Below are 26,157 nucleotides of genomic sequence, written 5' to 3'. Positions count from 1 at the left end.
TCATCCCGTGCGATGGTGGAATGTGTGTTTATTCACAGTGTCCCCTTCCTAGGACATCAGCTCCTTTGGAACCCAAGCACTGTGCCCCCGGTACCTGGCATGTGGTAGGCCATCATGAGTGAACCTCTTCAGGGGCCCTGTTTCCAAAGGGGTCAGTAACAGCCTTCGCCCCACCCATCAACTAAAATGCTGTGTGAAACACTCAGCACAATGCCCAAGCATGGCATGTCCTGCCAAGTATCAGCTCTCACGACCATTGAATCAATGCTCAGCAAGCACTTTCACAGGTGCCCCCTCCCTTACTGCTCCCGGGCTAGGATCTTGTCCCCCGCACAGAGTGGGGGGAGGGGGGGCAGGCCCACCCAGACCAGTTTTTCCTGTTCCACCACCCACCGTCTGGCCAGCAGCAGCCCCCTAAACCACAGAGGTTGCCCTAAGGGCTGCCATTCTGAACCCGCTGAAGAGCTCTCTCTCCCACGGATGATCACAGACTGTTCCAGTGAATAACTTTTTCAAAAGCAAAGCAAATCAAACACTATAACAAAAGAAAAAAACCTCACGACAGATGCACAGATTATGAGTTGCCCGTCTCCCAAATCTTAAACACCTTGACCCCGTGGCTGTGGGCGATGGCACGACTTCAGCATGAACTTGCAGGGGCACCTGGGTGGCTCCGTCAGTTAAGCATCTGCCTTTGGCTCAGGTCATGATCCCTGGGTCCTGGGATCAAGCATCGGGCTCCCTGCTCAGGGGGGAGTCTGCTTCTCCCTCTCCCTCTGCCTGCCCCCCTGCTTGTGAGCTCATGCTCTCTCTCTCTCTCTCTCTCTCTCAAATAAATAAATAAAACCTTAAAACAAACAAAATGAACTTGGACACACCATTGGAAGGGCCTGCAGGAAATAACAGAAGGGGCTTGTGCACGAAGAAGTGTCCCCGGGACCTGCCGTGCACTCGGCAAGGCGAGCCCCCAGCGCTGGGAGACCAGCCAGGCCCACAGGGCATGGACCGTGGACTGCGGGGAGCACTGCACACTCCCAGCAGACGGCCAGCCATTCCAGCATGGATTAACAGCCTCTCGGAGACCCTGCACCCGGTCTCTGTGGCTGCTGTAGCCAATTTCCACAGACTAGGTGGTTTAGAACAACGGAATTTCTGCTCCCCCAGTTCTAATGGCCTGAAGCCCAAAATCAGTGTCTCTAGGCCAAATCAAGGAGCCGGCAGGGCCGCGCTTCCCCCCTCCCCCCCCACCCCCAGGCGCTAGGGGGGAATCCGTCCCTCACCTCTTCCAGCTTCTGGTGACCCCGGCCTTCCTTGGCCGGCGGCCGCATCATCCCCGTCTTCCAAGCCAGTGTCTTCTCACGTCCCTCTGCCTCCCTCTTATGAGGACACGTGACTGCGCTGAGGGCCCACCCCAATAATCCAGGACAATCTCCCCATCCTGAGAACCCTAACACCTGCAAAGCTCCCCTTTTTTGCTGTCCCAGGTTCCATGGGGGCAAATTTTCCCGCCTGCCACATACCCGTCTTACTGCCCCCCCCCCCCCCCCCCCCCCGTGGTCTCAGGCCGCAGGAGCAAGGGTGGGGGCTGGGGAGCGGGGATGGGGGAGAAGGAATGGAGAGTAGAAAGGGACAGGGAGGCGGGCAGGCCCTGCGGGACACCAGCTCTTGCTGGGAGGCTTCTGCCAGGTCAGGGGCAGGTCAGACAGGGGGGTGGGGGGCTGTTGGGGTTCCTGTGTGGACTAAGGCGGGGGTCCCAGGAGGCTTCAAGAAGGGTTTTATTTATTTATTTATTTATTTTAAGATTTTATTTATTTGAGAGAGAGCGCACATGAGAGGGGGGAGGGTCAGAGGGAGAAGCAGACTCCCCGCCGAGCAGGGAGCCCGATGCGGGACTCGATCCCGGGACTCCAGGATCATGACCTGAGCCGAGGCAGTCGCTTAACCAACTGAGCCACCCAGGCGCCCTCAAGAAGGGTTTTAGACAAAGAAGCCCTCAGAGCTCCTCCCTCTCTTCTGGTCCCCTCCAGCCGGAGGCCGGTACCAACCATCTCGGGGTGGGTCCTGCGTGTTCAGGACAGGAGTGGTGGCACATTCGGAATGCGGCCTCTTCGAGATGCGCAGGCCCACCCCCACCCCCACGCCCACCCACCACCATCTCCCCAGATAGAGAAAAGACTCTTAACTCATAAACCAGAGGAAGAACATGTCGTGTTCCGCCCCTGGGACCAAGTGGTCACCCGAAATGAAAACAGTCTGGAACAGTGTGTGTTGCTAAAGCTGAGGTTGGCCTTCCTCAGGCTACCCTCAAGGGTGATCACAGGACGCCCGCGGCTCTGCATCAGCAAACCCAAGCACAGGCACAGGGCAGGAGCCTCGGGAAGCAGCCCTGGGGACAGCACTGCCACTCCCTTCCATCCCTGCAGAAACCCCAAGAGCTCCCCCCACATCCTGGGGTCACAGAGAGACAGGGTAGGAGGAGGGCCCGTCGGCCATTCCCACACCTTCCCCATAGGGCTCAGGGCCCCCTTCCCACACAGCCTGCCCCCCCCCAGCTCTTGGTCCTGAGTAACCCCATACCCACAGAAAAGCTGGGTGCTGTTCTGCCTGCTCCTGTGTTCCCTTCCTGCTAGCTCGTTCTTGCTCCCCGGCACACTTGCCCAGCCCTGTGCAAACCGCTTCGCTGGGAGCCTCGTTCAGGAAAAACTCACCATGTTTCTAGAGCACATGGCAGGGGGCGGGGGTTCACAAGGAAGCCGCCGCCGGACTGTGCAACGTGGCACAGAAGGGAAGGGGCCCCTAAGCCGAGGCCATCTACTTCCACCTCTCGGAGACTGAGACCTTCGGGCGCACGTTCGCAGCCACATCACAGGACAGCCCTGCAGTCCAGGACTGTCGCGGCCAGCATGTGGTGGGATCCCCAGAATGAGGGGCTTCCCTGGCCAGCATCCCCTAACTGGGCTCTGACCTCGCAGGGGAAACAGTAAGGACGATTCCACACTGGCCAGAGATTGACACGGGGAGGGAAGAGCCATCCGTCTGTCCGTCCAACCCAGACAGGGTCATGCTAGGGCACTTACCACATTCCAGAAGAGCGGATTGAAAGCGATGGTGAGGATGGCAGCCACGAAGCAGGGATCCGAGGGGTCCACGTAGCCCAGCAGCCGGGTCATAACGCAGAGGTCTGCCTGCAGGGACAGAGCCAGCGTCAGCGGGAGACACGCCCAGTCCCCCTGACGGCCCCCCTGCAAGCCGTGGGGACATGGAGTGCCAAGCCCCCAGAACTCAGAAACAAAGTTTCCCTCTGGGAACATGCCGGGAGGCTCGGGCACAAGCAAGTCCAGCAAAGGTTACTACAGTGTAACCATAAAACTGAAGATAAAAAGCCGAAACCCAATCAGCCACGTCGAGCCCTGTCCGAGAATGGCCGGGCTAGTGGCAGGGGAACAGCGTGCGGGGATGCTGGGTGAGGAAGTCACGAGCGGCCAGCACCCTGACGGGGAAGTGACCCCACCGGGACCAAGGTCTGGGTCACCAGGTGCTGTGACTGGGACCGTGCATGCAGAGGGCTCCGGAGGCCCCGGAGCAAACCCAAGGGGCTGGCATTCGTGGGGAGACACGCTCAACCTCACTAGTAATCAGGTAAATGCAAACTAAAACAGCAGTGCTGTGGCTCCCCTCGCCAACCCAGGCTTGAGGGCTGGGGAGGGTGTGAACTGAAACGCGTGCTCGTACTTGTCAGTAATTTCACTCCCAAGCGCCTGTCCCAGAGAAACTCACCTGAGCGTGCAAAGCTCCTGTGCTGGCAAAGAAAAAGAGGCATGGAAGAATGGCTAGGCTACACAGAAGAGAGCCCATTCCTAAAGCAGCTAAGCTACAGAATTTAAACAAACTAGCCATATGTGTCAACTTGTGATAGTCTTTAAAAAAATGTCAAACGAACAGAGCAAGCGGCAGACTTCCCGCAGCATATACACATATATACATTTTTGGAAAATAACACATAGCCACATTGTACTAAATGTTCTTTCTGTGTGTATTTAAAAAAGAGACTGGCTAGCAACCTACCGGATTCATGCTCCTTGCCGCATCGACAGCACGGTTTCCTGCCCTCCACGGTCCACACTTGGCGCTGGAGCGCTCCCTGTGGCGGCACCGTCCCCTGCACCCCTGGCCGCCACCCACTCGGGGCCAGCGGCACCAAAAATGTCTCCACACATGGCCCCAATGTCCCCCAGGGGCAGCATTGAGACATCCTGCTTGTAGAGATGGTGGGAAGACTCTGGAAAGTCACGGAGCACGCAAGATGTGGCCCGGCGTGTCCTTTGCATGTGTGGGCCTCCTGTCCCGGTCAAGGGCAACCTTCACCTCTGAGGGGCCAAGGGCAGAGCTAAGAACGAATGAGCCAACAAAGGCACTGCTACGTGAACATGTGGATGAAATGGCTGAGGGACAGAATGGCCACATGAGCACCCCGAGTGCATTATTAATAAACAAATGACAAAGGGGGCCAACCACTCAGCAAACAGGGAAGAGTGACACTGAAAGCACAGCTTTGCCCCACGCTGACCGCAGCCTCTGGGCACCCAGTGGGCGCTGCCAACACCCACCAGGCAGGCAACCCCACACCCTGCCTTCCAGCCTCCTCGTCTTCAGGTCCCAGATCAGATACCACCCCCCCCCCAGGTCCCCCGTGCATCAGGCAGCGCAGTGGAGGCTCGGCAGCTCTCGGGACGGGCACCTCACAAAGCCTGGGGCTGTGACAGGAAATTCCAAGTTGCCCTGGAGAACACACCCAGAGAAGTGAGGCCACTCACAAAGGACCAAACAGCTGGAACAGGCTTCAAAACAGGCTGTCCACCCTGGAGGGAGACGAGCACACACCTCAGCCCCAAAGACTCGAGAGCCTGGGACTGAACCAAAGGACGTTCTATCTTCTGTTTGAAAAGAAACGTTTAGGGGCGCCTGGGTGGCTCAGTCGTTAAGCGTCTGCCTTCGGCTCAGGTCATGATCCCAGGGTTCTGGGATCGAGCCCCGCATCGGGCTCCCTGCTTGACGGGAAGCCTGCTTCTCCCTCTCTACTCTCCCTGCTTGTGTTCCCTCTCTCACTGTCTCTCTCTCTGTCAAATAAATAAATAAAATCTTTAAAAAGAAAAGAAACGTTTATTAAGCACCCGATTGCAAGGCCCCATTGAGAGGCTGCAATGGGGCTGTTGCAACAGGAGCCCCCGGGAGGGGTGCAAGGAGAGCCGACTTGGGGAGCCACCAGACTGCTGCTCTGGTCCTGCTCGGCCACTTCCAGAGTGGTGCCTGCCTCACTGCCCCTGCTCCCCAGTCCCCATCTCAACCCTCAACACCCAGTCAAAGCTTGCCTGCCATTGACCCTTCACCCTTCTCATCCAGGAGTCCAATCTGTCTGTTGACCCCATTGTTCCCACTGCCCAGGCGCTCTAGCCCCAGCCAGCCTCCCATGCCTCACTTCCTGCCACACTCTGGACCCCAGGCCTCCCCGCCGGCCCAGGGCCCACCCACCCCAGCACTCACTGACAGGCGATGAACTCACCTGTACCCACCTTACCGGCCATCCTTCCTGCCCCACCCTACCACTCACACCAAACATGCTCTAGACCCTGCTACGATGGCTCTGCCCATGTCTGAAATACTCTCTATCCCTCTGACACCTCCAGACAAACTCCTATTCACCCCTCAAGACCCAGTGGGAGAATCTCCTCTACCATCACCCACGGCACTCTCTTTTGTGTCCTTAGTGCACACCCTATTACGATTATTTGGTTCTCTGTCCCTGTCTCATACTCATCCCTCCAGGCTAGGGGCCATTTTTTCCCTCCATCTTTGCGTCTTCCACCTGGCACAAAGAGTAAATGTTTGCGGAGTGGACAGTGGCCCTTGTTTCATCATCAGTAAAAAGCAGAGGCTAAAGGTACACCTCTGAAGGGCCCTCCAGCTCAGCCAGCCGTGCTGCTGGGACTCTGATCCCCTCCCTTCTGGCTTCAAACTGGAGGCAGGAAATTGCCCAAGCGGCCGCCGTGGAGATTCTGCAGGTGGGCGGCCAGCAGTGAGTGGCCAGCAGATCCCTCCGCTTCTGAGGCAACAGATTCACTAGCTGCCCAGGCGCTGTACTCCATCAATATTTTTATGGCACCTTTTAGGCTGAGAAATCAAGTAGTGTTCACAAGCGCTGACGGGAGGTAGGACGGCCAGACTGGGGACGGGACAGGGCTCTCGCAGGTTCTTAGAAACCCCGGGGCTGGGATCTCTTCAAGGCAGGTCAGTCCCCAGGGTGTAAAGCTGCGTGGAAGGAGAAGGGGGTGGAGCACCAGGGGGGTACTAGCAGTCCTGAAGCCCTGCCCCGCCCCCGAATTCCACTACCCATCATCCCCTCCAGATCCTCCCTGCCCCCTTCAGCAACTCCACAAACCAGGCATCCTCACCAACCGTCCACCAGAAGCTGCCCACAAAAGGCCCTCTGAGACCCAGCCTTGCCCTCTGGATCATCAGGTAGTGGAGCACAGGGCCAGTACGCCTGGAGCACGGAATCCTCCCCCCACACACACTCAAGAGCCTCCCACCGGCCCTATCCTCCCATGGTCATCAGCATCCTCATCTTACCCATAGGCAAACAGAGTTATCTGTGGGCCTGATTCTCAAGGCCCCCCTCCATGCCCACACGGCCTGCCCTGTCTCAGGATCCCCAGGTCTCCATCACTTTTGCCTCAGGGGATACACACCTTCCCGAGGACAGGAAATCCCAAATCCCAGGTGAAACCGGCGTGCCCTCAATGTTATGCCTCCTATCTCACAGGCTGACCCTACACTGGCGGGACCAAGCCGGAGGAAAGGGGGTAAAGTGTGAGAAAGGGTGCAGGTGATGGCCAGAGGGTCGCGGCTGGCAACCCAGGCCTGGGGACGGTTCAGGGCATTCCTAAGAAGGCGTGGGTACCTGGATGGGAAGTAAGGTGGGGCACTGGCCGGGAGGAGCACAGGGAATTTTCGGGGGCGATGGAAGTATTCCCCATCTCAGTTGGAGCCTGGCTAGCCAGGAGCTTGCACGTTAGACCTTCCAACTGGACACAAAGGTCTCTGAGTTTCACTGTATGTAAATGACACCTCCCCAGAGCCTCAGCACTGGGAACTGGGAACTGTGTCCCCTATTTCCCCACCGGCCTTGGGGGGAAGCAATATCCTCTGGAAATGCTGCAGGTGTTGTTAAGGATTCAACTCAAAGTCATTCTGAGCAATCCACTAGGGAGGTGACACTCTAGGGGAGGAGGGGTGGGTCTGAGGACTAAGACCCACCTGCAGGAAACTTCCCAGTGCAGATCACAAGATCAAAGAGCCTTTATTTCAGGTTCACATACCCCATCTTGGCAAGCACTATGGCTATGCCTACTTTGCAGATAAGAAAGCCAAAGGCTGGGGCGCCTGGGTGGCTCAGTCGTTAAGCGTCTGCCTTCGGCTCAGGTCATGATTCCAGAGTCCTGGGATCGAGCCCCGCATCGGGCTCCCTGCTCGGCAGGGAGCCTGCCTCTCCCTCTCCCACTCCCCCTGCTTGTGTTCCCTCTCTCGCTGTCTCTCTCTCTGTCAAATAAATAAATAAAAATCTTAAAAAAAAAAAAGGAAAGCCAAAGGCTCAGAGAAACCCCCAGATCACAGGCAGGGGTGGGGGGCAGAGGCAGGCCACGGCCAGCCCAGCCCTTCCCGATTCCTGCCAGAAACTGGGGCTGCCAAAGCGGGCAGCCAAGGCTCATCCAGCAGAGTCTCCCAATTAGGACTGAGATGGTTAAAACTGGAACCTCAGCCCCCACCAGGTCCCAGTGCCCTCGGGTCAAACTGTCTTGGTGGGAGGAAAGTATCCAGTCACCCGGGTCACCTTGAGAGTGGGGGATCTGCGTTGCCAGGAGAAGGGCCTGCTTGGCAGGAAAGAATGACTAATGGTCCACAGTGGTATTCCTCCAGAGACCTGACCGTCCTTTCCTGTCACCTCCCAAAACTCACCTGAAAGGGCAGACCTCCCTCCTGAAAGTGGATCAGCCGAAAAGAACAAAAGACCCAGGTCCCCCTTGAGCAGATCAGGAGGGCCCCGGATCCTGGGTCCGTCAGTCACACCTGCACACCAGTGGGCTGCCTTGACTAAGGGGAGCGTCCTCCCCCGCTCCCCCCCCCAACCACCCCCAACCTTATTAAAGCAGCAGAAGTCCTGGCTTTCTCTCCCAGGTCATTCTAAGAACGGAATCCCGCTCCAAGGTCACAGATGGCAGAGTTCTGTGTTTGAAAAGAGGACAGGCGCTACCTACCGAAACCAGGAATAATTCCACTCAGGTCACCGATGAATGGACTCGGCCACAGAAACGCTACGGGTTGGTGAGGAAGCGGCTCATAGCAATTTACTTTACTGCAGGCTTTGAGGACACTTCAGGGGATGATTTGCTGCGGGTCAACAGCACCCAGGGTCACATTGTGACATCCAAACAAACAGTAGGGGCCCAGAGAGTCAAAGTCACATCGATCGCCAAGTGGGATCCACACATCACATACGGCAAAGGGCAGGAGGAACCAGGTGGGGGCCAGAGGGGCTGGGGTCCTCCGGCGCCACCCTCCATCACTGCAAAATATGTCTTTGGACCCGCAGCCTCTTCCACCTTTCCCAGGGGACCCCCAAGTGCCCTTGGCGTTCTCAGCTGATTCAGGCAATACTGATTGAGCAACTTTTAGGTAGAGCTCGGTGTCTGACACAGGACACAGACACAAGAATGAATGTGCCAGAGTCTTTTTCCTCAGAGTTTTAGGCTAAGGCAGGTCCCCAACTTCATTTTTTCTACTCTGCATGGGAGTGGGGGTGGGGGGGCATCTGGCTCAGAAGAAGGTCTCTGGGCAGCTCACAATCTGAGCTGGGGTCGGATCACTCCCACCTTCCCGGGAGGACCACAGGCAGGCCTGCCGTGACCAGGCTCAGCCCAGGGTTTCCTTTTGATGAAGCGAGGGTGATGAGACTGCACCCCTCCCCCCGCCCCCCAGGGGACATTCTGGACGGAGGGGAGAACAGGCATGAAAGTACAAGTGCACAGGGTGCTTCCAGGCCTGAGGCTCTTCCGCCCCCTCCCTCTGTTTGCTTAAAGCCAACTAGCGTGGACAGGCATCTCAGCTCTTTCTAGAGGGGCGCTCTGGGAATACAGGCATCCTAAGGGAAAGGCAAGAGGACACTGATCCAAGGACTGTAGCCCGCATGCTGGAACCTGAGGGCACGCAAGCCCTCGAAACCATCTCAAGACAGGAGCGTTGTGGGAATGTCACAGCGCGATGGTGGTCAGCCACAGGCAAATCTGGAAAAACACTGCTTTGAAGCATTCCTACGTCCCACAATAAAAAGAAATGGCCAGTAGCTGCTCTAATTCCCCAAATCTAGAACTCCTTTCAGGAAAGGGGAAGACGTTCATTCACTCTTCACTCAACGAGCACGTCCTGGACCAGGTGCAAAAAGCCTCTGGCAGCTTGTGCACCCTAATCAGTAGGGCCAGAGTGAGCCCCTTTCCTGGGAGGGGCGTCCACAGGCAGGTCCCGTGCTTCTCAAGGTCCCCATCTCTTCCGCCTTGGGTCCCCTCTCTCACTTCCTCTGTGTGATGGTGAGCTGCAGACCCCTTTTCTTTACACTCACCCTCGAGGGCCCAGGACACACCCCACTAGGGTGATGCTACTGCGTACATTTATTTAATTACATGTTATATATTAAAAGCAATAACAGTAAGCCAGCTGACCTTCCCTGGGAAGTTACCGGACACCAAGCCCTGGCTTTAATGAGGCAGGGCAGAACGCAGTCCTGAGACACGATACACCCCAGCCTGGTCAGGCTTGACAAACCCCCCCCCCCCCCCCGTGTAAGCTTGGGCAAGTCAACGTACACTCCCAAGGCTTTGAATGATAGTGGCATCTCCTTCACTGGATTGTCAGGTGGATTAAATGAGATCATGCAAGGAAAACGCTTAGCACAGTGTCTGGCACCTAGCAACGTTTGATAAATGTTAGCTAGGATTACGGTGTTATTCAGTCCACACAACAGCACCATGGGGCATGCTCATCTTTCAGATTAAAAAACTGAGGCCAACACATGAAGAAAAACCCAACAGAACTAAAAGGTGAAACAGACAAATCCATGACGACAGCTGGGGACCTCCACACTCGTCTCTCAGAACTGACAGAGTAGGTAGGCAGAAAATCAGTAAGAACGGAGATGACCTGAACACCACCACCAAGCACTTGGCCTGACTGACGTTCATAGAACGTCCTACGATAACAGCAAATGACACATTCTTCCCAGGTGCACATATCCACCAAGACAGACCACAGTCCAGACCATAAAACAAATTTTTTGTTTTTTAAGTAGGCTCCACACCTGAACTCACAACCCGGAGACCAAGACCTGAGATGCAGACCTGAGCTGAGATCAAAAGTCAGACGCTCAACTGGCTGAGCCACCCAGGTGCCCCAAACAAATCTTAAATGTAAAAGAATCAGAACGCATGAAATATGTTCTCAGATCATAAGAGAATTAAACTAGACATCAATAACAGAAAGATACCTGCTAAAGAACACACTTCCAAATGACCCATGGGTCAAAGGGGAAGTCTGAAGGGAAATTTTAACGTATCTTGAACTGAATGAAAATGAAAATACAACATATCAGAAATTGTGGGATGCGGGACTAAGCGGTAAGAGCTATATTAATGAAAAAGAAAAGGCTCCAAACAGTAATATAAGCTTTGCCCTTAAGAAATTGGGGAAAGAGGGGGTGCTTGGGTGGCTCAGCTGGTTAAGCATCTGCCTTCAGAAATTAGGGAAAGAGAGGCACCTGGGGGGCTCAGTCGTTGGGTGTCTGCCTTCGGCTCAGGTCATGATCCCAGGGTCGAGATCAAGCCCCGCAGCGGGCTCCCTGCTCCACGGAGAGCCTGCTTCTCCCTCTCCCACTCCCCTTGCTTGTGTTCCCTCTCTCGCTGTTGTCTCTCTCTGTCAAATAAATAAATAAAATCTTAAAAAAAAAAAAAGAAAGAAAGAAAGAAATTAGGGAAAGAGAAGTAAATTAAGCCCAAAGGAAGCAGAAGGAAAAAATAAAAGCAAAAATCAATCAAACTGAAAGCAGAAAACCAGAGTGGGGAGAAAAATCAAATCCAAAACATGTTCTTTGGGAAAAAAATAAAAGAGATAAACCTCTAGTCACACTGACCAAGGGAAAAAGAAGACACAAATTGCCAGTATCTCCCCACTGACCTCACAAACATTACAGGGGTAATAAAGGGGCTTATGACCACAAGCCAACAACTCAGATGAAATGGTCCAATCATGGAAAGACATAAGCTAACAAAATTCCTTCAACATATAATCCTATATCTATTTTTTTTTAAATGAGTTCACAGTTAAAAATCTTCCAGAGCAGAAAGCTCCAGGCCCTGAAGATTTCACTGGATGAACTCTACCAACATTTAAGGAAGAAATGACACCAATTCCACACAATCTCTCCTAGAATACAGAACAGGAGAGACGACTTTGTAATTCACACAAAGAGGCCAGCATTACCTTAATACCAAAACCAGAAAATGACAGGTCAAGAAAACTACAAACCCTATCCTCATGAGCACAGCCATCCAAATCCTCAACAGCAACAAAAGCAAAGCAAATCTAGCAATATATACAAAGGATACCACCTCAGGATCCTGCGTCGTCCCAGGAATGCAAGGCTGGTTCGGTAATCAAAACATCAATGTAATTCACCACATTAACAGCCAAATAAGGAAAAGCCACGTGATCGTCTCAACAGAAGCAGAAGAAACTGAGGTTCTAGGAGGTTCAGTGACTTGCCCAAGGTTACAATGAGGGGCAGAGGAAAGCCCCTACCCTGCTGCCCTGACTGACCCAAAATACTGACAATAAAAATTAGGTCCTTGAGAACTTCCCAAAATCAGTCATCCAATCAAATGGACTGATACTTATTCTAACAAAGTAATAGTAACCAAAGATTTTTCAAAACAATTTGTATAGCAGGCAAACATCTTCCCGCACAAGGCAGTCAAGACCTCCTGCATCTGCCACCGGGATTCTGCCTCCAAGGGTTTAGTCAGGCTCCCGTAGCACAAAAAATCAAGAGGCCTGTCCCCCATCATGGCCTTGAAGCTTCCTGAACACAGAGGCTTTTGCCTTCTGAAGACCACCCTTCGGTGGGCTACCCTTGACAACTTGTAAAGCTCCTCTACACCCTTATTTCATCCTGGTCTTCCTTATAAGCCCCACTTACTCTCCCTGATTTACAGATCAGGAAACTGAAGGGCACCTCTTGACACCTACACTAAGTGAAACCACCCATCTGCTCATGAGAGCAGGTGAGTCCATATGAAAAGGGCATGAAAGGGGCCCACATGACTATGCCCTGGCAGACTGGGTTCTCCAAGAAGCCAGCACCCCTAGGCCCCACTGGAGCCATCTTCTGAGTCCTGGAGGCACCCCTGACCATGGTCAGCAAACTGGCAGTCCCTGCTGCCATCCACCCACCAGCCAGCTTGCTTCATGCCACTGGGAGGCTGAGGAGCGAGGCTCTGGAATCCCAGGGTGTGGAGGGCAAAGGGCTACAAAGGGCCATTGTCAGCGAGGCCATAGCAGGTACACTCCTCAACCCAAAGGGTTAATTTTTTTTTTAATCAAAAACAAAACCAAAATTCCATATCAGCTGGAACAGACACAGAAAATGGCTGGTTAAGGGCATTGTACCCAAGGGCTGCACTGTTCGGAATAGTCTTAAAAGTAATGCCAGGGGGCGCCTGGGTGGCTCAGTTGGTTAAGCGACTGCCTTCGGCTCAGGTCATGATCCTGGAGTCCCAGGATCGAGTCCCGCATCGGGCTCCCTGCTCAGCAGGGAATCTGCTTCTCCCTCTGACCCTCTCCCTTCTCATGCTCTCTCTCTATCTCATTCTCTCAAATAAATAAATAAATAAATAATCTTTAAAAAAAAAAAAAGTAATGCCAGGGCGCCTGGGTGGCAGTCGGTTGAGCGTCCGACTATTGGTTTCAGCTCAGGTCCTGATCTCAAGGTCATGGGATCGAGCCCCGAGTGGGGCTCCGTGCTCAGTGGGGAGTCTGCCGGAGATTCTCTCTCCCTCTACCCCTGTCCCCCCACTCCTGTGCTCGCTCGCTCTCTGGAACAAATAAATAAGTCTTTTTTTTTTTTTTTAAGATTTTATTTATTTATTTATTTGAGAGAGCGAGAATGAGAGAGAGAGAGAGAGAGAGCACATGAAAGGGGGAAGGGTCAGAGGGAGAAGCAGACTCCCTGCTGAGCAGGGAGCCCGATGTGGGACTCGATTCCGGGACTCCGGGATCATGACCCGAGCCGAAGGCAGTCGCTTAACCGACTGAGCCACCCAGGCGCCCCACAAATAAATAAGTCTTAAAAAAAAAAAAAAGGAATGTCACCGATTTCTTTTTACTTTTTAAAATGCGGCTACTAGAAAAGTTTAAATGATAAATGGGACACATTGCATTCCTATCAGATGGTGCTGGACTCGCAGGCTGAGATCCTGCAGCTCAGATACCCATAGGGTAAAAAGAAACCTTGGTGCTCACTTGGGCCAGGGACTGACGGGCTTCTTTTAAAAAGCAGAGATTTTGATTGAAGAAGGAGGAGAATGATCACAAGACAAATACATAACTAATGTTGTGTTGTTGTTGTTGTTGTTGTTGTTAAGAAAAAATCCTCTGCTAACAGGAAGCTTAGCTGTGCCAACAAAGGCAGCAGTGGAACAACCTGAATCTTAGTCAACTAGGGTCACCCTGACCTGTCCCCAGAAGTGCTCCCAGTTCTCTCCAACTCCATAGCCCCCTCAGACTCTGGAGTAAGGAAGAGAGCAGAAAAGCCCATCCCCCACACACCCAGTTAACCTTCCCCTCCCCATGGCTGATTCTTACTCCTGCTGCCAGGTCTAGAAAAACGGGCCTTGCTCAGATGACCCGGCAGCACCCTAAAACTCCACTGGGCCTGTGCTGGGCCACTGCCCCCCTTGCATTGTGGCCTCTGGCTCAAAGACATCCCACCTCAAGTTAATGGTGACCTACCCTTCCCCACGGAGTCATTCGTCCAGGAAGCATCCACCCCCTAAGCCAGGCAATGCCAAGGGCACCCTTGGCATTGCAAGTGCCCTTTCATCCGAGATTTGCTCTGGTAGAAAACAGGAAAAGTCCCACCACTGACCACGTGGGCCCAGAGATTCTCTAATTGCCATTTGCAGTTTAAGATTCTAAGGATTCCGGGCGCCTGGGTGGCTCAGTCATTAAGCATCTGCCTTCGGCTCAGGTCATGATCCCAAGGTCCTGGGATAGAGCCCCACATCGGGCTCCCTCCTCAGCGGGAAGCCTGCTTCTCCCTCTCCCTCTCCCACACCCCCTGCTTGTGTTCCTGCTCTCGCTATGTCTCTCTCTGTCAAATAAATAAATAAAATCTTTAAAAAAAAAAAAAAGATTCTAAGGATTCCATGGGATACCATCATCCTCATGAGGGAGGCTGTTCTTCCTCTCTTCTGCTTCCCACTTACCAATGTCAACTCATCCTGCACTCTCTCAGGGTCAGATGCTAGCCTTCTCTTTGTTCCTTGGACAAATACTCCCCCATTTAAGGCCTTTGCCCTGTCCCTGCTGACCAGAGCTTATCACTGGGTCTCAGATCGCGGGTCACCTCCTCACAGATACAGGGATTTCAATCCCACCTCTCCACCAACTACTCTCTAAAACATTGGCCAGTTTTATCCCCTTCAGTGAATGTTCTATGCTCCCAGGCTTATTGTCTCAAAGACTGGCTGTTATTAGTAAATGCATAAAGCGGGGAAATGCTCTAGATTAAAGAAAGTCTGCCCCAGGCAGAGATGGAGCTCCCAGGCTCCACGAAGAGTGGCTGACTGATGAAAAAGGTGGAAAGGTGGGAAAAAAGGAAGCTCTGACAGAAGGGAGAATGCAGGAGAGGAACAGCCATTGGGAGGGGGAACCTGGGGAGAGACACCAGGAAAAGACAAACTCTCTGGCCTATGACTTTGTAAAGGGGCTGGCGCCCGAGGTAGCCGGGTTCTCCAGCCGGCGGGGCCCGTCCCACCCCGTCCTGGCACAATGCTTACAGGCTGTCAACTCTTTCCACCCATCCACCCGAGAAGGAGGTGATGTTCTGCGGCCAGCTCAGGCCAGGGGGAGGGCGCAAACCTTCCTCTCGCCTCCTCCGCAGAGCTGGCCTCAAGCCCGGGGAGGGGGACGGAACTGCGGCAGGGGGGCCTCCCAGTTCCCACGCATCCACATGCTGCCACCACGCACACTCCCGAACACACCTGGTCGGCCTGCTTCACACGCCTCCAACGCCCCGTTCCAGTAGGACACACTCCCACTCAGAACAAACACTCTCGGAGCAACTCTGACCACACAATCCCAGAGGCAAACACACACACACACACACACACACACACACACACACACACACACACTCAGGAACTCTTTCTCCGACACACGCAATCCCTCTTACACGCGCACACGCGCGCGCCACGCCCTCGAACGCGCAGCCCCGCCCCCACCACGCCCCGCCCCCCGTTGCCTGGGCAACAGGGGCCCCGCCCAGTGGGCGTTGGCGGCGGCGGCGACGGCCGCCGGGACTGCGGGCCGCAGGACCCACCCGGCCCCGCGAGTCCTCTCTCTGCTTCCCCAGCCGCGCCGCCCGGTCCGTACCTGCCTAAAGTCAACATTGCCGAGGCCTCCGCAGCAGTCGGGCCCCGCCACAGAGCTGCTCATCGGCTCTGCTCCCCGCCGTCACATCCCCTCAGCCGGGCCTCCTCTAGGGGGCTTCCACCGGGGCCTCGCGGCCGCCGACTCACCCCCCAAAAGCACCCTGTCGTACCGGGAAGCTGTGCCGCCCGGGGCGCTTTCCCTGTGACCCCAAGTTCTCTCAGCCTTCTGGGAAATGTAGTTCCCCGTCCCCGCGAGGCGCCACTGCCCCTGGGACTCGCGACGGCATCTCGAGGAGCCGAGAGCTGGTAGCCCCGGGGTCGTACGCTGCGGTGACCGCCAGTTCCGGGGCGGCTCTCCCCTGGACCCTTCGGTCCCCGGCTCCCACACCCTGCCCGCCAACTGACCTGGCCTCCCTGTCCTTGGCTGGCGGTGGGGCTCGGAGCCGGCGGCTGCGGGTCCTAGGTATAAGTAGCTTCCTGCGCAGCCCCCTGCGGACTTGGACTTTGGCCCGGGCTCGGGGTCCCCCGCCCCCCTCCGAGATTTGCTTTTGCCCAGAGGCGGTGCAGGCCGAGCACACCCTGTAGTCTCCTGCAGAGGCTACTCCCCGGGACCCTGGGCCCCCGCCCCCACGGCCTCCCTATTCTTTGGCTCGGCCGGAGACACCTCCTCCACTCCTTTGTTCATTCATTCTCTGGTTCACTCACCGGGTACTTGCTGAACTCGTCTGTGTGCTGCGGGTACAGTAGGGAACAGCACAGGTCCCCGCCCTCACTGTCTCCTAATAGAAGAGACAAAACATGAATAAAGGATTATAACCTGGAGAAGTACTGTGATGGAAAGCAACTGGGGGCGAGGTCCGATGATAATAAGCCAAAGTGCCTTAGGATCCCTTGCGGGAGGCCCGAACACAAAAGAAGGTGCAAGACAGGTGAAGTGTAGGGGCAGGACAATTCCGAAGAGAAACCATGTGTGCAAAGGCCAGGAGACAGGGCAGAATTAGGGGTACTTCAGGAATCCAGAAAAGGCTGATGATCTGTGGAGTAGTGGTGGAGGAGACAGAGTGGGAGGGAAGGAGTTTAGGAAAGCAGGTGGGATTTTAGATGGTCAGGTCCAAGAGAGCCCCTTTTGCAGCCAGGTGTTAATATATATGGGGAAACAGACTCAGAGTCCCAGATTTTCGCAGTCTCGCAGCCAGCTGTGAGCCCAAGCGGGACTTTTGCCAAGCCAGCTGCTTCCTGATTCAGGTGGCCTGCTTCTCGCTTCTCCTGCGCTTAGCCCTGAGCACCTACGGTCTTGAGCATCTGCTGAGCAGCCACTGTGTGCCTGTCCCTGCGCTGTCCCTGCGCTGACCGCTTTACAGACAGCCCCAACCTTTACAACATCCCTAGCGTGGGGCAGGCCCACCAACCAGACAGGGCGGAGGAAGGACACTGGCTTTGGAGCATGCACCAGGTCTATACCTACAGGCAAATTTCAGTGTCCTCAAATGTAAAAGGGAAGGGGCGCCTAGGTGGCTCAGTTGGCTAGGCATCTGCCTTCAGCTCAGGTCCTGGGATCAGACAGAGCCCCGCATTGATCTCCCTGCTCAGCGGGGAGTCTGCTTCTCCCTCTCCCCTGCTGCTCTCCCTGCTTGTGCTCTGTCAAATAAATAAAACCTTAAAAAAAAAAAAAAGTAAAAGGGAAATACACATCGGTAAAACTCAGTACACATGATCTGACCCACAGGAAGTTAATTACCACTGGCCACAACAGGGCTGAGTACACAATAGGTGCTCAAAAGCTGGTTTGCCTACAGTTGCCCAAGAGTCAGACATGCTCCCCTCCTCAGGGTGTCCAGGCAAGGACTGCCGGACCCCAAGTCAGAGTGCTCCAAAGGGCACTCCCCCCTACCCCCACCCCATGTCTACCTTCCCGAAGCCCCAATTTTCTCCTGACCTACCTGGCTGCTCCCATTGTTTTTTAAGCCAGAAAAATGAGTTTGTTGTGTGTTTGGTGTATCTGGGAACAAAGAAAGGTAAACGTCAGAGGTCACACCAGAGCTGATGCAACTAGAGGAATCCACTCCTCCAGCCCAAATCCACCCCCTGCCCCTTTCTGTGAAAAGACATGGAGAAGCCAGACTGCAGCTTCAAGTGTGATGGGAGTGGTTCAGATCAAAAGCCTCCTGCCCAAGATAGTTTGCGGCAGAAGTCTCTGCCAGGGCCGTTTGAAAACTCCCAGGTCTGAGAGCTTGCAGAAATCATCCAGGCCAACCTCTCACGCTGGGATATTCCTTTTTCAGCATCCCTAGCAAGTAGACAAGTCATTTTCTGTTTACATGCCTCAAGTGATGGGAGGCTCACCACTTCGGGAGGTAGCCTGCTCCAGTCTTGGACAGGGTGTTTTATTCATGAAACAGACCCAACGCCACCCTTCATGAAGTTTTAACAAATAGAGCTCCTTTCTACCCTCGGGGTTATCTCTCTTTTCCCCTTGATTATTCTTCAGATAATGGGAAGCCATTATCGCAGACTATCTCCCAGGTGGCTCCAGGGCAAACGTTTCCCAATGACCTCTCTGGCCAGGAGTTTGACAGGAAGGCAAAACTAAAAGCCATTTCTTCATTGCCTTCAGCTTCCTCTTCCCCAGCCTCCACAGGTACTGGATCTGGCTACCTGGCTCCCAGCAATCACTAAAATGGGCTTTTATTACAAAAATTAGCATCTGCTTATTGGGGGCCTTTGGGTAAAACCTACACCTTTCCCTACTCTGAATCCATTTACTGTTCATAAAATAGGTATAATAATAGCTCTTGAGCAAGGCTGAAATAAGGATTAGAGTTAGCAATATGCACAAACGTGCCCAGCACCCAGTGGGTTCCCAATCAATGTTTGTCTCCCTCTCTTGTATGTAACTGAGACTCAGCAGTTACGATCACACTGATAACACTCATGGGTACGCTGGGGTCTAGGGCCAGCCCAGCTCAGGGGCCCACTGAGTTCCTGGGAAGAGAGGGAGTGAGAAGCCAGCGTGAGGAGACAGCTTGGGCTTGGGGGGCTGGGGCGGGCGGGGGGAGGCGGTGTGCAGGGAGCAGGGGGAGGCTGGGCAGCCTGCACTGCGGGTCACCAGAAACCCATTATCAGGAGTTTTTTTAAAACCAGGAGGGTAAGGAGGGGTTGCAGCCCAATGCCCAGTGCCTCCCTCCTATATTCAGGCCCCACTGCCCCCGCTTGGCCCAAGGAGGGTCCAGGAATGGGAGAAAAGCAGGTTCAGCAGGAGCTGGGGAGAGAGCTGGGGCAGGGCAGTGCTGTGGATCATGAGTAAACCCTCTCTTCCTCCCCAGACTCAGGAAGGAGCCTCCCTCCTCCCCATTGCTGGCAAGAGGGCTCAGCGGTAGACTCACCTGAATCCAGCCATTTAAGGACCGAGCAACTCCAGCAAGGAGTGGGGACTGGCCAACCTCCCTGAGCCCTCCGCAGTGCACAGAGCAGCCAACCCCTGCCTTCCTGCTGGCCTCTTTGCTGTTCCCAGAACACTTCAGGCACACCCTCACCTCAGGGCCTTTGTGCACGCTGTGCCTGCTGCCTGGAATGCTCTTCCCTCCAAAGTCCTCACAGCTCCCTCCCTCACCTCCTTCAGGTCCAGTATCAGCTTTCTGCCCTGTGGAACACGTCAACCTCCCCCCACCCCCACTCCCCATCCCCTCCCCCCTTTATTCCCCTCCACAGCCCTTAGAGTCATCTAACAAATTGATTTAGCTTATTTATTCATGCAGTGTGGTGTCAGTCTCCCCCAGGTAGAATGTGAGCTTGAGGATGGGGCTTTTTTATCCCTTTATACACAACTCTCTCTGTGGCACCTGGATCATGCCTGACATAAAGGAGGCACTCAATAAGTAAGGAATGAATGAATGAATGAATGAATGAATGAGTGAGTGAATGGATGAATAAATTGTTCTACCACTCCCAAATTTGGGGTATCCATGGGCAAACCACCTCTCTGGGCCTCAGTGACCCTGCCTAAGGAAAGGGGAGGGGAACAGGATCCTTGAACACGAAATCAAAGCAACCCGTGAGCCGTGAAGTCTTCACCCCACCACTCTCTGGCTGGGGGTCTGGGGTAAGTGATTTACCCTCCCTGTCGCTCAGCAGAAGAGAAAATTCTACCCATAGAAACAAAGCGCTAAGCTATGTGGGCTCTTGCAAAGCTGGAGGCTCAGGTCTCAGCACCGGTTCCCTTTATAAGCCCTCGAAGTGCCCTGTGAGGTGGGAAGTGTTATTCTGCTTTCCCGGGTGAGGGAACTGACTTCTGTGGAAGGGACCAGCCCATAGTCAGACAGCTGAGTAAGCGAGGTGCTTCAAGCTGGCCAGCCCAAAGTCATGCATGGCCTTTTACCGCTGTGCAATCCCGCTTCCCTAGGAAGGGGGAAATGACATAAAAGTGGCCCAGTGCAGGCTCAGCACTTACTCAAATATTCAATGTTCCAAAACACATCATGTTTCTGCTCCATTCTCTGCTTCTTTTCATCACCTCCATCCTTCAAGGTCCAGGTAAGCTTCAAGATGCCTGACAATTCCTATAAGGATGAAGGCAAAGCATTCTTCCTCACCATGGCCCCACGAGGTCCCATATGGCCCAGGAGCAGCCTGCCATTCCAGCTCTTACCCTCTGTTCTCCACCCACACTGACCTCGTCTCAATTGCTTCCAGCCACAGGGCCTTTGCACCTCCGGTTCCCTGTCTGACACAGTCTTCCCTTCTCTTCTTAAAGAGCAAGGGCGTTTCCTGCTTTGGCCACCATCGCATCTCTGGCACCTGGCACACACCCGGCACCTGTGCCAGGCACCCATCGAATTTACCAAAGGAATCGATGAGTGAAGGAAGGCCAAGACTGAATTTTAGCCCAGCGAAGTTATCCCTCAAAACTGGAAACAAAGTAACAATATTTTCAGACAAACAAAGGCTGAGAGAACTCATCACCAGCAGGTAAGAGGAAAATGACCCCAGTCAGAAGCTCAGGAACACAGGAAGGAATGAAGAGCGCTGGAAAAGTTAAATCCCAATGAGTATTAGATGTTTATAAGAATAAAAATATCTCGTGGGGGTTAAAAGGTTTATCTTGGTAACTGAGGGAAACGGTAGGAAAAACCCTGTAGGGCCAGAGATTTGAATGACATGATGAACCAAATCTCTACCACGATCTCCTCAGAACTCTCCACCCAGAAAGTGCAGAACATACATTCTTTCCAAGGTCAAAGATGACATTTGCCAAAATCGACCATATGCTGGGGCGTAAAGCAAATCTCAAAAGATTTCAAGGGATTGAGATCACATAGTTTATCCTTCTAAACACTGGGATTAAGCTAGCAAGCAAGAAGATGGCTAAAACGTCTCCCAATGTTTGGAAATGAGACAATACGTTTGTTTTTGAAACCCCAGAGATGAGGTGCGCCTGGCTGGCTCAGTCGGTGGAGCATGTGACTTGATCTCCGGGTCGTAAATTCAAGCCCCACGGTGGATGTAGAGATTGCTTAAAAATAAAATCTTAGGGCGCCTGGGTGGCTCAGATGGTTAAGCGTCCGCCTTCGGCTCAGGTCATGATCCCAGGGTCCTGGGATCGAGTCCCACATCGGGCTCCCTGCTCCTTGGGAGCCTGCTTCTCCCTCTGCTTCTCTCTCTCTCTCTCCCTCTGTCTCTCATGAATAAATAAATAAAATCTTTAAAAAAATAAAAATAAAATCTTAAATAATAATAATAATAATAAATAACCCCCAGACATGAGATCCAGTTGGCTCCACATGGGCCAGGTGTCCATCCACGGACCAGCAAGGGCAGCTGAGGGTATGAGCACTACTAGACTAGATCAGGTGACCAACCCTGGTCAAGCCACAGCAGCCGGGGAGCGGCGAGTGTCTGTCTGGACTCTAGGAGAATATGGCATTTCCCATTTCCCACACTGGTGGGGTGGGGGCGGCGCCTTGAGCCCACTGAGTGCCGCAGGGGCTAATGGGGCTGCCGGCCGAGCAGTACCAAGCAGTCCCTGCCCCAGACACTCAGAGGTGACCAGAATCTCAGCAGCTCTTTACAATACCGTGAAAACTGCACAGCAGGGCTGTGCCCAGGAAGGAGGCAGGGAAGCAAGGGCCAGAAGCAATCAGAACTAAGGACTGGGGACGCCTGGGTGGCTCAGTCGGTTAAGCGTCTGCCTTCAGCTCGGGTCATGATCCCGGGGTCCAGGGATCGAGTCTCATGTCGGGCTCCCTGCTCAGCGGGGAGTCTGCTTCTCCCTCTGCCTCTCCCCACGCAGAACTAAGGATTGGAGGTCCCAGCAAAGACATTGCCTCTTGTGGCACGTGGGTCACCTTAATGTGTGCAGTCTCGTGTAGGATCATCTTAGGATCGACCCCAGAGGCAAAGGATCCAGACAGCCACACTGCTCCCTGAACGTTTCTGCCTCCGCACCGCGGGGTATGCCACGGATGGACCTAGAAGGCATTGGGCTAAGGGAACCGAGCGAGACAAAGAAAGGCAAGTACCATATGATTTCACTCATAGGTGGACTCTAAAAAACAAAACAGAGGAACAAACCAACAAAAACCGGAAACAGAAACAGATCCATAAAGACAGAGAGCAAATTGATAGTTGCCAGAGGGGAGGAGGAGAAGGGGGGTGATGAGCCAAAAGGGGTGAAGGGAAGAGGGAGGACCAGGCTTCCAGCCCTGGAGTAAATAAGTCACGGGGATAAAAGGCACAGCCTGGGGCATATACTCAAGGTTATTTTCATAGCACTATGGGGTGACCGATCAGAGCTACACTTGGGGTGAGCACAGCACAATGTACACACTTGTCCAATCGCTGTGTTGTACCTCCGAAACTAATGTGACACTGTGTGTCAGCTACACGTCAATAAAAAATAAATCAACAAAGGTTCTTGCCTCCGCAGAAGGGTGAAGTTCCCATTTCCCTGACTCATCAACCTGGAGTATGATTATTCCAAACAGGGTTAACATTAATTTAATAGTTGAATAATTATACTTTATTTAATTTGGCGTCCCCCCCCCCACCCCATTATTTGTGATGTTGGACATTTTCCCGTGTGCTTTCCTTTTTGATTGGAATAGTGTTTTATTTGCCCTATTTACCAATGTACTTCCTGTGCCTTCTTTCAAGAAGACTCATAAGCCTGACTCAGTCGTCTCTTGAACTTACTTAATGAAATGAATCAGGCTGTTGTCAGTTTTACGTGACTAAAAACTTTTTTTACCTGCAGAATTTTCCAACCCACCAAAAACTTGCAAGAATTGTACCATAAACCCATATATGCTCCACTTAGGTTTACCGATGACCATTTCCCAGTGTTTGCTTTATCTGTTTATATGTAATTATTTTTTTTTAGGATTTTATTTCTTTATTTGACAGAGAGCAAGAGAGCGAGAGAGCGGGAGCAGGGGGAAGAGCAAAGAGCCTGATGAGGGGCTCGATCCCAGGACCCCAGGATCATGACCTGAGCCGAAGGCAGATGCTTAACCACCCGGGCACCCCTGTAATTTTTTTTTTTTTTTTTTTTATCGACCATTTGAAAGTAAGTTGCAGACTCTTTGCCCCTAAATACTTCAGGGGATATTTCCTAAGAACTAAGATGTTTTCCTCCAAAACCTCAAACAATGACCTAAATCTGGAAGTTTTTCCTTACTCTGTCTTTCACAGCATTGACATTTGGGGAGAGCACAGGGGATTTTGCAGCCTGCCCCTCAAGTAGGTTTTGTCACCCACAATCCCCTCCCACCCCCCACAGGCTGTGCCTCAAGGGGCTGGAACGTCACCAAAATGCTGCTTCCTCCTCCAGAGTATGATGTGAGGTCCTGCTGTCCATCCTGGTGCAGGAGCTTTGATCCCCGCGAGCGTCAAATCTCTCCTCCTCAGAGGTGTGTGGGGTTCAGCTGTGTTCTTTCTTCTGAATTACTGGTCTGCCATTGCCTTCTGGCGGGTTGCTCTTGCTTTCATAAACCTGGGGCTTCACAGCCCAGCTCGGGAGGGCAGCTCAGGCGCAGCCGGCTTCCACGGTACCCAGGGGGACAGCAGGTGAGCTGTCCTCCCAGCCCCTGGCCAACGGGCCCTGCTGCCTGGTCCCCGAGGGCTTGTGTCCTGGCACCCCAGCTGTGTTTATAGAGGACCCCACGGCCACCTCCTGGTCTAACCTCCATCCCTCCCCGGGCCTCCGCCTCCCCATCTGCAACAGGAAGTGACAGGGCTAGAACCTTTTACCTTTCCTGGTAAGGACGCTCAGCATTGGAGTGGGACCATGTTTTGTGGTGTGGGTGTCCCTGACCCTCACCTTGAAATACATCCCCAACCCGAAACACCCCCAAAACATGTGCAAATGGCTCCGAGAAAGGGGCTGTGGCTTCCCGTTGAAAACAGCTATTCATATTAGCTACTATGTATTGAGGACTTCCCACGTGCTGGCCTTGTACCAAGCACTTGATATACTTTATCCCACTGATACTGCAAACAATTCATTTCACAGATGAGAAAAACGAGGCCCAGAAAGCTTGAGGGACAGTCAGGAAGTGTTGGGGCCAGGACCTCCATCCCAGGAGGCCAGACCCTTAACATCCCATCCTGTTCAAGGCTCTCCGCCGATGGAGGCAACGTCACACGTTGGTTGTGAGCTCAGGTGTCTGGGTTAAACCTGAACAAGAGATTGAATTGTTGCTCAGCAAGTGTTCCCCCCTCTCCTCCCCTCCCATTGTGGGTAGAGCAGACTGCCCTGTGCCATTGACTTTGGGCCTATGTAACCTGCTTTGGTTGCTGGCATGAGAATGGGCATAACAGAAGCAGAGGCCTCATATGTGCTGGTGTGGTTTGCTTCGATTTCTTGTGCTCTGGTGAGCTACCCTGAGAAGCACACATCCTGGGTAACTGCTGCCCCTTTAGCCTGGGCCCCAGAACCAACACACATGGGGGAGACCTGAACTCAGTTCGGCCCCGCTGACCGCAGACTGAAGCAGAGCCACCAGCCAAATTCAGACTAGACCGGCCAACCCACCCTCACCCCACAGACCTGTTCTTGAGCATAAACACCTGCTGTAAGCCCCCAAGTCTGGGGTGGTTTGTTATGCAGCATTATCATAGGGAGAGCTGACTGATAGAATCTGGGTTCGAGGACCAGGGTGGCCAGGTCCTAGGGGCATCTGCAGGCCTTTGCTTCCTCATCAGTATAATGGTACCGTCCTGGTACTGATCTTATAGGCTTGTTGTGAGGATCAGAAGTGATAATGCTCTCCACACAGTGCTTAGGGCATAGAAAGTATTTAGTCAATGTTCATTATTATTACACTCTCACCACAATGGCTGCTCTTACCATTAGCAGTGACCAGCAGGATCCAGTAAGGAGCCCTAACCTCCACCCGCAAGCACTTGGACAGTTTGAGGTTAATGAATTGCAAGGAGAGTTGGCCCTAGGTGAAGGGGAGTAGCCCCCAGGAGCATTCTGCCCTGGTCCCCGAGTTGCCCCCTCCCTGACCCGTACTCCCCCAGTGAGCATCTGGAGCAGGCTGCTCAGGGACCAGATGGCTAAGTGCCTACCGGTGAGGCCTGGCCAGGTCAAAGTGACCCACGGACCATGGAAAACTCAGAGCCAGGCTGTTTCCCCCTCCTTCAGCCCAAGACTTCAATAACCAGCACTTTGAAATTACAGGCTAGCTACAGAACCCAGTCCCTCATGGGCGTGTGAGTGTTAGTGTCTGGATCTGTGTTTCTGAGTGTGTGTGTTTCCAGGTGTGTGCAAGCATGCTTCAGCATCCATGTGAGTGTGTGTGTCTAGTTTACAGTGTGTGTGTGTGAATGTTTCAGTGTGGGGGGGGGAGTGTGTCTCTGTGTGTTTGCCTGTGTTTGGGCGCCAGTGGGTGTGTGTATGTGTGATCTGTGTAGGGGGAAGTATATGTCCATGTTTCAGTATGTGTGAGCACGCGTCTGCGTTTCCAGAGCCGTGGATGTGTTGTCTCCAGACTCAGAGCATTGCTGACAGAGGTTGCCTGGGACCCCACAGTGACACCACTCTCCTGCACACACTAGGACCAGAAACACCTGAGGTCCCATCCCGGCTCTGCCACTTACCCACGAATGCATCCTGGGCAAATGTCCCGACCTCCTTGAGCCCCCAGTTCCTCATGGGCTTGTCATGAGGGTCAAAGGCAACAAGCCCTTTGACCGGCTCTCTGTGGGCGGCGTCTGCTGACCTCATGGGAAGCTCAGTCATTCAGAAAGAGGAAGAGATGAACTGTGGAGGGGCCAGGGAGGTGCAGGCTGGCAGGGACAATGGTGAAATCACAGGAAGGGGTCCCAACGCCTAGCAGCAGCTTGCAGTTGGCACCGGAGGACCCAGGGTCAGGGATTTCATCTCCTCATGGCCACTCCATGTTTT

At 53.6% G+C, this 26,157-nt stretch overlaps 1 protein-coding gene across 13 annotated transcripts in view; it reads right to left on the bottom strand.

Moving 5' to 3' along the window:
• The window catches only part of PEMT (phosphatidylethanolamine N-methyltransferase), an 88,275-nt gene extending 62,391 nt beyond the window's left edge, over positions 1-25,884 (bottom strand). For 2 of the 13 annotated variants that reach the window (XM_027568275.2, XM_027568282.2), the window contains exons 1-2: positions 8,313-8,445; positions 3,078-3,185 (exon numbers count right to left, since the gene is read on the bottom strand). In XM_027568275.2, the coding sequence (XP_027424076.1) occupies positions 3,078-3,170 (93 nt within the window). In that variant the 5' untranslated portion in view covers positions 3,171-3,185; positions 8,313-8,445. Of the gene's footprint in view, positions 1-3,077; positions 3,186-8,013; positions 8,123-8,312; positions 8,446-15,753; positions 15,981-16,157; positions 16,340-16,457; positions 16,532-17,692; positions 17,750-20,199; positions 20,309-25,850 lie in introns of those variants that run through there. The other 11 variants (XM_027568273.2, XR_003515380.2, XM_027568279.2 and 8 more) reach the window with 11 other exon arrangements.
• Positions 25,885-26,157: the final 273 nt, after the last annotated feature.

The sequence above is a fragment of the Zalophus californianus genome, chromosome 16, assembly GCF_009762305.2.
Source record: "Zalophus californianus isolate mZalCal1 chromosome 16, mZalCal1.pri.v2, whole genome shotgun sequence".
Lineage (NCBI taxonomy): Eukaryota > Metazoa > Chordata > Mammalia > Carnivora > Otariidae > Zalophus > Zalophus californianus.
This window is presented reverse-complemented; position numbering and strand designations above follow the sequence as displayed.